General features: G+C 34.6%; 1 protein-coding gene across 16 annotated transcripts in view; it reads right to left on the bottom strand.

Annotated features, from left to right (window-relative positions):
• Window positions 1-12,109, bottom strand: part of CCDC18 (coiled-coil domain containing 18) — a 110,623-nt gene that overhangs the window by 23,620 nt on the left and 74,894 nt on the right. For all 16 annotated transcript variants that reach the window (XM_077905456.1, XM_077905460.1, XM_077905459.1 and 13 more), the window contains 2 exons: window positions 9,228-9,365; window positions 6,315-6,515 (listed from right to left, as the gene is read on the bottom strand). In XM_077905456.1, the coding sequence (XP_077761582.1) occupies window positions 6,315-6,515; window positions 9,228-9,365 (339 nt within the window). The remainder of the gene's footprint in view (window positions 1-6,314; window positions 6,516-9,227; window positions 9,366-12,109) is intronic.

The following is a 12,109-nucleotide window of genomic DNA, read 5'->3' as shown; positions in this document are numbered from 1 at the left end:
TGAAAACTTTAGGGGCTCAACTCTGTGAGTTCTTACCATCAGTGGAACTTTAAAAATCAGCAGGCTGGACTCTGGGAGAGGAGCTGGAAGGGTAGAGCCCCACCCTTAGAGAGACAGAGCAGCAAACAGTCCCATAAAGATATAGCATAGAAGCAGCAGTTTGAAAAACTGCCTGGGGTAAATGAGAGGGAGATCAGTTTACTAATCTCAGGGTGTGTGTATTGGAGGGGGCAGGAATCTTTGGAAGGCTCTAAGAACACAAGAGCTGCTGGAAGCCACTTCCCTCCCTTGCCCCCCAGCCTAGATAAATAAGACACTTGTGGGAACCAGTGCAGCTCAAACACTTTCCACCTAGTTTGCTAACAGTGTGCCCTATCCCTATGTCCTGCGGATTTGCCCTATGCAACCTAGCCTGGGCAAGTTTTCAAAAGTGGCTCCAAGTCCCCTCCCATAGACTAGCAAATACTGTGCATCCCACCCCTGTATTCTCCTGCAGACCTGCCCTTGACAGGAATCTATCTAAAGTGGTGGTACAAGTTAGCAGTGTGAAAGCAGCCCTGACAGGGGCCACCACCACTCCAAAGTGCCTCTTGCTCCAGGAAGAGGGGAAGATAACCACACATATCAGTACAACTGTGGCCCCAGAGGTGGGCTGGGGGCAGACATCTGGTCTGACTGCAGGCCTTGCCCACCAACAAAAGCTTCTTGGGGACAACACACGGAGGGTATCCTGCAGATCAGTGCTACTGTAGCTCTAGCAAATGCCTGGTCTGACCCAACCCAAGCCCGAGGCAGCCCCAGACTGGCCAACTAATAACACAGGGACCAAACCCTGTCCACAACAGGCAAAGACAGCCATTGCAGATGAATAGACTGAAGGCAAATGCAGCTCAGCCACAACCGTAGAACACACATAAAAGACACTTCTGGAGCATGAAATTCTGGTGAATAGGGAATAGTGCAGTGTGGGGTCAGATACAGGACCTCTTCTTCATAAGGCTGTGACTTTCAAGATCAGAAGACATAGCTGACTTTCCAAACACAGAAACAGACACAGAAGGACAAAATGAGGAGGCAGAGGAATCCATCTCAAATGAAAGAGGACAAAATCACAGCAAGAGAGCTAATGAAACAAAGATAATATGCCTGATGGAGAATTTAAACTAATAGTCATAAAGATCCTCACTGGACTTGAGAAAAGAGTGGAGGACCTCAGTGACACCCTCAATAGAGACAGAATACATTTAAAAAAATCTATCAGAGATGCAGAAATCCTCAACAAAATATTAGCAAACTTAATCCAACAATACATTAAAAAAGTTCATTCACCACCATCAAGTGAGATTTATTCTGGGGTTGCAAGGGTGGTTTGCTATTCATAAATCAATGTAATACATCATATCAACACTAGAAATGATAAGAACCACAAGATCATTTCAATAGGCAAAGAAAAAGCATTGACAAAGTACAACATCCATTCATCCACTCATGATAAAATCACTTAACAAAGTAGGTTTATTTTTTTCCCAAAGTAGTGTTTTTTAAAATTTTTAAATTTAAATTCAATTAGTCAACATATAGTTGTTTCAGATGTAGTGCTCTGAAACAACTAATATATCAGCTCATCATTAGTTTCAGATGTAGTGTTCAATAATACATCAGTTGTCAACAAAGGTTTAGAGGGAACATACCTCAACATAATAAAGGCCGTATGTCAAAAACTCATAGCTAACATCATACTCAATGGTGAAAAACTGAGATCTTTTCCCCTACAACCAGGAATATGACAAGGATGTCTACTCTCACCACTTTAATTCAACACAGTATTGGAAATCCTAGCCATAGTTATCAGACAAGGAAAAAAGGCAGCCAAATTAGTAAGAAGTAAAATTTTCACTATTTGCAGATGACATGATACTATGTATAGAAAACCCGAAAGACTCTACCAAAAAAACTACTGGAAAATAAATGAATTCAATAAGGTTGCAGAATATAAAAATCAATATTCAGAAACCCATCATATTTCTATATACTACTAATGAAGTAATAGAAAGAGAAATTAAGAAAACAGATGAGTAAAACAGGTGATGGGGATTAAGGAGTGCACTTGTTTTTATGAGCACAGGGTAATGTATGGAAATGTTGAATAATTCTATTGTACAACTGAAACTAATATAACATTGTATGCTAACTGTACTGAAATTCAAAATAAAATAAAATTGGGATGCCTGGGTGGCTCAGCGGTTGAGCATCCTTTGGCTTAGGGCATGATCCCACGGTCCCAGCATCAAGTCCCACATTGGGCTCCCTGCATGGAGCCTGCTTCTCCCTCTGCCTCTGTTTCTGCCTCTCTTTCTCTCTTTCTCATGAATAAATAAGTAAAATCTTTTAAAAAATTAAATAAAAAATTTTAAAAATTTAATAATAAAAGAGATAAATATATATTTCATGTGAATGGAAATCAAAAGGATACTGGAGTAGCTATACTTACATCAGAAAAAATTATCTTTAAGCCAAAACAGTAAGAAGAGACAAACAATATCATTATGTAATGATAAAAGGATCAATCTAATAAGTATATTATGTAAATATAATTTTATGGACATGCATTTTTATGGACCAAAAAAACATAGAAGCACCTAAATATATAAAGCAAATATTAACAGACCTGAAGGGAGAAAAATACAGAAATATAATAATGGGAGAGGACTTGAATATCCCATTTTCATCAAAGGATAAATCAAGGCAGAAAACTCAATAAGGAAAAACTAGACTTGAACTGCACATAAGATCAAATGGACTTAATAAGCATTTGTAGAACATTCCATACAGCACAAAGCCTGTATACATTCTTCTCAAGCATACAAGGAACATTCTGCAAAGTAAACCATGTGTTAGGCCACAAAACAAGTCTTAGTAAATTTTAGAAGACTGAAATATTAATATATTCCAAACACAATAGTATAAAACTAGAAATAAATTACAAGAAAATTGACAATTCACAATTATGTGGGGATTAAAAAATATGCTACCAAACAATAGGCTAAAGAAATTTTTAAAAAATTATCTTGAAATAAATGAGAATTGGAAATACAACATACCAAAAATTATGAGATACAGCAAAAACATTTTTAAAAGAGAAGTTCATAGTGCTAAACACCTACATTAGAAAATAAGATCGCAAATAAGCTAACTTCACACTTTTAGGAACTAGAAAAAAAAAAATAAACTAAGCCCAAAGTTAGGTGAAGGGAAAATAACAGATCAGAGAGACTAAAAAGACAACAGGAAAGATCAATGAAACTGATAAAAAAGCTTTTAAAAAGATAAACAAAATACAAATATTTAGCTAGATTTTCCAAGAAAAAAAAAAGGGCTTTAATAAATAAAATCAGAAATGAGAGACATTTTAACTGCTACCAAACAAATACAAAGAATCATTAGAGACTGATATGAAGACTTATATGCCAACAAATGGACAACCTGGAAGAAACTTGTAAGTTCTAAGAAACATAAAATTTACCAAGACAATCATGAAGAAATAGAGTATGTGAAAAAACTGATTAATAGTAAGGAAATTGGATAAGTAATTAATTTTTCCAAACTTCCAAAGAAACAAAAGCCCAGGATCAGATGACATCCGCCATAAATTCTACCAAACATTTAAGGAAGAATATCAACCCTTCTCAAACTCTTCCAAAAAACAAACAAACAAACAAACAAACAAACAAAAAACAGAAAAGAAGGGAATCCTTCCAAACTCATTTTATAAGGCCAGTGTCATCCTGATATCAAACTAGACAGGGAAGCTATAAGAAAAGCAGAGACCAATATCCTTGATGAATATAGATACAAAATTCCTCATCAAAATAGCAGAAAATTTGAATTTAACAATGCAAGGATGGTTAGATTATCTGCAAAAAAAAAATCAGTGTGATGCACTGCATTAACAAAATGAAGGATAAAAATCTTAAGATCATCTCAATAGATGCAGAAAAAACATTTGAAAAAATTCAACATCCGGTAAGACCAAGGACACTCTTGCCACTTTTATTCAACATAATCCTGGAAATCCTACCCAGAGCAATTAGGAAAAAGAAAGATAAGGGGTACTTGGGTGGCTCAGTCAGTTAAGCATTTGACTCTTAATTTTGGCTCAGGTCATGATCTCAGGGTTGTGAGATCAAGCCTCATGTCAGGCTCTGTGCTGGGCAAGGAGCCTGCTTAGGATTCTTTCTCTCCCTTTCTTTCTGCCCTTTCCACTCCCTCTTAAAAAAAAAAAGTATTCAAATTGGAAAGAAGCTGTCTCTGTTTGCAAATGACATGATATTATATATAGAAAACACTAAAAACTCCATAAAAAATGGTTAGAATAAATTAATTCAATAAAATTGTAGGGTACAAATTAATATACTATCCAAAGCAATCTACAGATTCACTTTAATCCCCATTGGAATCCAAATTCCAATGGCATTTTTCAAAGAAATAGAATCCTAAAGTCTGTATGGAACCAGAAAAGACCCCATCTATCTATAGTAATTTTAAGAAAAAAGAAGAAAGCTGGAGGCATCACATTTCTTCATTTCATTCTATATTACAAAGCTATAGTAATAAAAAGAGTATGGTACTGACATAGAAATGGAAACACAGATCAACAGAACAGTCCAGGAAAGAGCTCATGCATATATAGCAAGTTAATTTGTGACAAAGGAGCCAAGAATACACAATGGGAAAAGGATAGTATCAGTATAAATAGTGCTGGGAAAACTGATAGATGCAGAAAGGATGAAACTGTATCACTGTCTTATACTGAACACAAAAATCAACTCCTAATGGACGAAAGATTTAAATTTAAGTTCAGAAAGCATAAATCTCCTAGAAGAAAAAATAGGAAAAAAAAAAAAAAAAAAAGAAAAAATAGGGGTTACGCTACTTGACATCAAGTCTGGCAATAGTTTTTTGGATTTGACACAAAAGCAAAGGTAATGAAAGCAAATATAAACAAATGGGACTTTATCCAACTAAAAAGCTTCTGCACAGCAGTGTAAACTATCAATAAAATGAAAAGGCAAAAAAAATAAAATAAAATAAATAAAATGAAAAGGCAACCTACAGAATAGGAGAAAATCTCTGCAAATCATATATTTGATAAGGGGTGAATATCTGAAATCTATAAAAAATTCATACAACTCAAAAGCCAAACAATCCAATTAAAAATCGGCAGAGGAACTGAACAGATACTTTTCCAAGACATACAGATGGGCAACATGTACGTGAAAAGGTGCTCAACATCACTCATTATCAGGGAAATGCAAATCAAAACCACAGTAAGATATTACCTCACCTCTGTCAGAATGGCTAGTATTAAAAGTATTAAAACAACAGAAAACAAAAAAAACATCAAAACCCAGAGATAACAAGCGTTGATGTGGGTGTGGAGACAAGGGAATCCCTGTGCACTGTTTGTGGGAATGCAAATTAGGACAGCCACTGTGGAAAACAGTATGGAGGTTCCACAAAAAATTAAAGTTAGAACTACAAATATGATCCTACTACACCAATTTTGTGTATATACACAAAGGGAAATAATACAGGATATCAAAAAGATAGATACACTCCTAAGTTCATTCACAGAACCCTTTAGTCAAGATAGGCAAACAACCAGTGTTCATCAAAAGATGAATGGATAAAGATATAGTGTGTACATAAACACAATGAAATATTATTCAGCCATGAGAAAGAAGGACATTTTGCCATTTGTAACAACATGGATGGACCTTGAGGGCATTATGCTAAATAAAACAAAATAGAGAAAGACAAATAGTTCATGGTTATCATTGATATGTGGAATCTTAAAAAAAAGAATCAAACTCAGGAACAGCAGGTAGGAAAGGGGTTGCTGGGTGGTGGGGGAAATAGTAAGAGGTTAGTATAAAACAGTACAACCTTTTAGCTAAAAGATGAATAAGGTCTGAGGATCTAAAGTACAACATGGTGACTATAGTTGGTAATACTGTATTGTACTTGTGAAATTTGTTAAGAAAATAGGACTTAAATGTTCTTACAAAAAAAAAAAGAAATCTAAAAAATGAGAAGTTTGTGTTTGAACATTTATAAATTATTTCTCCTGTGGTAATATGATATACATCATATTCATAATTCCCACATCCAATGTCTTCTTAATAAAATGTTTTTTATTAAAACTGGTCAACATTTGGTCATATTTTCCTCTATAAACTACAAGGACAGGGAAAATAAGTCATAAATGTACTTTTTCACTGATGTGTCTTATGTACTTTTATATGTTTACTTACTTTAATAAGTAATGCTTCATTTGTAGCTTCAATTACTTCATTCCTGTCTTGGACTTGCTGATGCAAATTGCTTACGGTGTCCTGAGCTTCTTCTAATTCCAGTTTTGCCTTCTCTAACTGTTCATTTAGTTGCTGAACAGAAGTCTTTTGAGAATCAGCAGAAATCTTCCACTTTGCATGGTTCTCTTGATGTGAAATCATCTATACAGCCCCAAAATAGACAAAGAAAAAAAACTGAGTGGAGTTGGTTTCAAAAACATTCTAATACTTTTCACTTCCATTTATACTAAAGTAAGTTTTGTTTTTTTTTTTTAAGATTTATTTATTCATGAGAGACACAGAAAGAGAGGCAGAGACACAGGCAGAGAGAGAAGCAGGCTCCCTGCAGGGAGCTGGATGCGGGACTCAATCCCAGGACTCTGGGATCACAATGTGAGCCAAAGGCAGACGCTCAACCACTGAGCCACCCAGATGCCTCTATACTAAAGTAAATTCTGTTTATAGGTATACACATCTGACGTCTCAACAAATAACCAATTAGAGGATAAAAAGGGAAGAAGAAACCAATAGTCTTAAATTTACCGAGTAACAGTTAACCAAATATAATGGGCTGTTTTTTGATCCTGATTTGAACCACTTAATTGTACAGATATTTTTGTGACATTTGGGAATATGTGAACAAATAATGGGTATTTGATAATATTAAGGAATTACTGTCAAATTTTAAGTGTGATAATAATGTGGTTATGTTTTTAAAAAATAGCCCTTATCTTTTAGAGATACTTATTGAACTGTTTACTGATAAAATAATGATGTCTGGGATTTGCTTCAAAATAGAATGAGGGCACCTGGGTGGCTCAGTTGGTTAAGTGTCTGCCTTTGGCTCAGGTCATGATCTCTGGGTCCTGGGATCAACTCCCACATCAAGCTCCCTGCTCAGCGGAGAGTCTGCTTCTCCCTCTGCCCCTCCCCCTGCTGTGTTCTCTCTTTATCTTTCTCAAATAAATAAAATCTTTAAAGAAACCCCACACAAAATAGAATGAGGTATGTGGGGGAAGGGAAGTGAGTGAGGTTAAAGATATGGTGATCATACTTCCCAGTTTGCTTAAGATGGATCAGGTTTTATGCCTGGTGTTCTGGTGTAGTTACAAACAGCCCTCCTTTTTCATTCTAAAAAGTATTCTCTTTTAAAAAGAAACAGTCAACATACTTATAGTGAAATCACATTAGTTGACAATTACTAAAGTTGAATAATATAGGAGGATTTATACCATTCTTTCAAAATTTTCCATAATGAAAACTTAAAAAAAATCTAATTCTTATTAAAAATATCAATGGTTTTGCAATTACTATTAAGTTATTTTTCTGACAATTCTGAAACCTGTAATTTTTAAAATGCTGTTAAAAATTATTGAACATTTTTTTACTAACTCTGTTGCTTTAATGCCATATTCCTTCATTTTTATATTCAAACATATATGCTTTAAAAATAAATTTTTGTCAAGCACCAAAGAGGATAAAAACATTACAAATTTTTATATCATACGTATATAAGACATTTGTAACAAATATTAAACAGCAGTAGTAAAACCTATTTTTACAATTCATTTCATGTACTACCTGCTTATGAATCATTTCAGAAGGCTTATAAAACTTAAAGTAAAAAATTGAGTCAGAACAGTCTACATAATAAAACTCCAAAGAATACTTGCTGATAAACACTTGAGCTGGACTAGTTATTACTGATGGTCACTTGATTGAGTAGCTAATATTTCTTAAATAATTATGTTGAATCCAATAGCATTCCACTTGTCTCTAAAGACCAAGGATTGAAATCGCTTAGCCTACTATTTGGATTCAGCTTGCGAATGTGTGTTATTTGGCAGACACAACATTTTCAAAGATATCTGAATCTAAATGCATTTAAGCAAGACAAGATGGACTACAAGCCCTACCAATCCCTCACAAAAATAGTCCCAAACTCCTTTGAAAGGAGTTCAATATAAATGTATTTGTAATCCTTGAAACAGAAAAATGCTTTATTAGAACTCCATAAGTAATTGATTTAGGTTTAATACATACATTTTAGATATCTTTAAATGTAGTTTTTTAAAAAGACAAGAAATGCTATTCTAATTGCTAAAACTGCTCATTTCTATAAAGGCTCAGGAGATACTAGTAGATAAAAAGCACCAAGTTCTAATATTGCCTATCTAATTCACTATCAGAACAAATGTTGGAAATTGCAAAGCATTATAGATTCATGTCACATGAAACTGCTTATGCTGTTTACTGAGTATCTCCAGTTTTGTCAGGTGCTATTTTATAACTGATGATGGTGATGGATGATGATGATGAGCCAGCCTCTTGTCTAAGAACTTTAAACTCTATTCATTTAATCCTCAACACAGTTCTATGAGGTACATATGATTATTACACCCATTTTAGAGATGTTAATTGTTCAAGGTCACATAAGTGCTAAATGATAAGGTGAAATTTAGACTGCCTGCCTCAAGAATTTAAGCTCTTAACCCCACAGTATATTATCTCACTGGATATGAAGTGAAAGTTATATTAAGCTACCAGAAATGAGGACCACAATGAGTTATTCTATAACGAACATTTAGAAGCTAGATTTAGGGATCCCTGGGTGGCGCAGCGGTTTGGCGCCTGCCTTTGGCCCAGGGCGTGATCCTGGAGACCCGGGATCGAATCCCACATCGGGCTCCCGGTGCATGGAGCCTGCTTCTCCCTCTGCCTGTCTCTGCCTCTCTCTCCTTCTCTCTCTGTGACTATCATAAATAAATAAAAATTAAAAAAAAAAAAAGATTTAGAAGCTAGATTTATACTTTTGTCCAGATAGGTCAATCCTCTTTAGCAGGGAATACTAGAACAAATTACATCTTTCTTTACCTCCAGATGATAAGCTTCTTTGAGAGATTCTACTTCTGCTGACAATTTCTTGATTTCTGCTTGCATTCTTGCTTCTAAATGAGCTTCACGTACTTGAGAAGCCCCCAACTCTTCAGCTAAATGGTGTCCATGAGCTTCCTTAAAAATAACATATTAAGGAAAGGTTATTTATTTGGTTACCATAGCTAAACCAATCATGTGCATTTATGGAAGTACTTTAATCTTTTATAATACTATATAAGCACTCATACACAAAGTTAACTTATTAAATGATGTACTTTAAAATCTAGACATTGAAGAAACCATGAATGGGATTGTATTGTAATAGTATATTGTTTATAAAATAATGGAAGTTCACTAACCAATGCATTCTGTAAAACAAATGAATAACCAAAGCATGTTGAACTTCGGCAGGTAAGTCTACTCTAAGGTTTCCCTGTGCATTTTGTTCACCAGATGCACTGTTTGCTTATCAAGGGTCAGTTGTGGGGCATCTGGGTGGCTCAGTCAGTTAAGCATCGGCCTTTCACTTGGGTTGTGATCAGTGAGGAGTCAGCTTCTCCCTATGTCCCTTCCCCCCACTGGTGTGCTCTCTCTCAAATAAAAAAAGTATTTTTAAAAAGTCAGTTGTGTATTTACCCAAACCTATTTATACTAGTTGTGCTTGTGATTGTAAGTGTGCAATTCTAATATACATTATGTATGAACATTGAGGAAATACACATGCAAAAAAGAAAGTTTTTATATGAAAAGAAAGTTATATGCTTTGAAGCAGCTCAATGAATGAGTCATAAACATTTTTTACCCAATTAAAGCAGTGAAAATAGTTGTAAAATGCTGTGAGAAACCCCATGTAAAACAAAAGACGTTATATTCTGACTGATTTACAAATGTCTTTTTAATCCTCCTTTTACTTTAAAATGAAAATTGGAAACAGATGATGGAATAGGAGTATGGAATGCAAAAAGTGGGTGCAATTCTAATCAAAGGCCCTACCCATACACACAAAAAATAAGGTTTAGTCCTAAATTAAAAGATTTACATATGAACATATACTCTGAGTTTTGAGTTGAAATATTTTATCTTAAACTGTCCTTCTAACAGATCAAAACTACAATGAAATATCACCTCAAAATGGCCAAAAACAACAACACAAACAACAGGTGTTGGCAAGGATGCAAAGAAAGGGGAACCTTCTTACACTGTCAGTTGGAATGCAAACTGATGCAGCTACTCTGGAAAACAGTATGGAGGTTCCTCAAAAAGGTCAAAATAGAACTACCTTAGTATCTAGCAATGCATTACTAGGCATTTATCTATCCAAAGGATACAAAAACACTGATTTGAAGGGATACGTGCACCCTGATATTTATAGCATCAACAATAGCTAAATTATGGAAAAAGCCCAAATATCCATCAATTGATGAATGGATAAAGAAGAGGTGGTATAGGGTCACCTGGGTGGCTCAGTGGTTGAGCGTCTGCCTTTGGCTCAGGTTGTGATCCCAGAGTCCTGGCATCAAGTCCTGCATCAGGGTCCCAAGAGGGAACCTGTTTCTCCCTCTGCATATGCCTCTGTCTCTCTCTCTCTCTCTGTTTCTCATGAATAAATAAATAGGATCGTTAAAAAAAAAAAAAAGAAGAAGAAGAGGTGGTACACACACACACACACACACACACACACAATGGAATGTTACTCAACCATACAAAAAAGAATGAAATCTTGCCATTTGTAATGACATGGATAGAGCTAGAGAGAATTATGCTAAGTGAAGTAAATCAGAGAAAGACAAAATACCATATGATTTCACACATATGTGGAATTTAAGAAACAAAATAAACATTCAGGGATGAGGGAGAAGAGAGGCAAATCAAGAAACAGACTCTTAACTATAGAGAACAAACTGATGGTCACAAGAGGGGAGGTAGATAGGAGGAAGGGTTAAATAGGTGATGGAGATTAAGAAGGGCACTTGTGATGAGCACCGGATGTTGTATGTAAGTGCTGAATCACTAAATTCTACACCTGAAACTAGTTTGAATTTAAATAAAACTTGAAAAAAAAAATAAACTCACTTTAAATAAGTCCCTACTTGCACTCACTTTTTGATTAATTAAGCTTACCTTATCCACATAAAATCAATTGTATTATACTTAGATACTACTGATAAGGACAGAGATGAAAGTAGATAGCTTCTCAGGAGCTTTTCCTAGGAGACTTCCAAATGCCTAATATATTCTAATAAAAATTCCTTATATATTCCTTATTAGTCTAACTAATCAGAAATGTGAATAAAAAGCATTAAGTTTACCAAAATTAAAAGTTACTTTAACTCATTCTTATACTATATCAGTAACCATAATAAAAAGCAGAAATCCACAGGCACTTTCCTGAAACACCAATAAATACATTTTTCTCAAAGTCTAGGTAATTAACTTAACCATATCAATCCAAGCATTTTTTAAGCAGAGTTGTTAATCTTCTAACAAATACTGAGGGAAAATAATTTATATTATTGTTCTTGCAAAAGAGAAATAAAAGCAATTTCTCTTCCTAAGGGTTCTGGACTACAGGCTTCATAACAGCTATAACTTTAGATTATCAGTTTCACTTATAACAGTAGCTACAAATGTAAAAATTTTACTCAAAAAAGATTAACTTTTTTTCCCTCAAATGATAGGTTAAATTCATTTCAAAGTCTAAAAGTACTTTATAATGCAATTTACTGAAGACTAATTAGTTTGGCTAAAGCTCAGTTCTGCAGGATTTCCTAGTTGTATTACTAAGCTATGCTAAATATAACATTTTTCTTCTTAAAATTTCAATAAAATATCTGTAACATAAAGTTTACCACTTTAACCAGTTTTAAGTGTAAATTCAG

This window comes from Canis aureus, chromosome 8, assembly GCF_053574225.1.
Source record: "Canis aureus isolate CA01 chromosome 8, VMU_Caureus_v.1.0, whole genome shotgun sequence".
Lineage (NCBI taxonomy): Eukaryota > Metazoa > Chordata > Mammalia > Carnivora > Canidae > Canis > Canis aureus.
The sequence above is the reverse complement of the archived record's forward strand: the minus strand, read 5'-3'. Positions and strand labels throughout refer to the sequence as shown.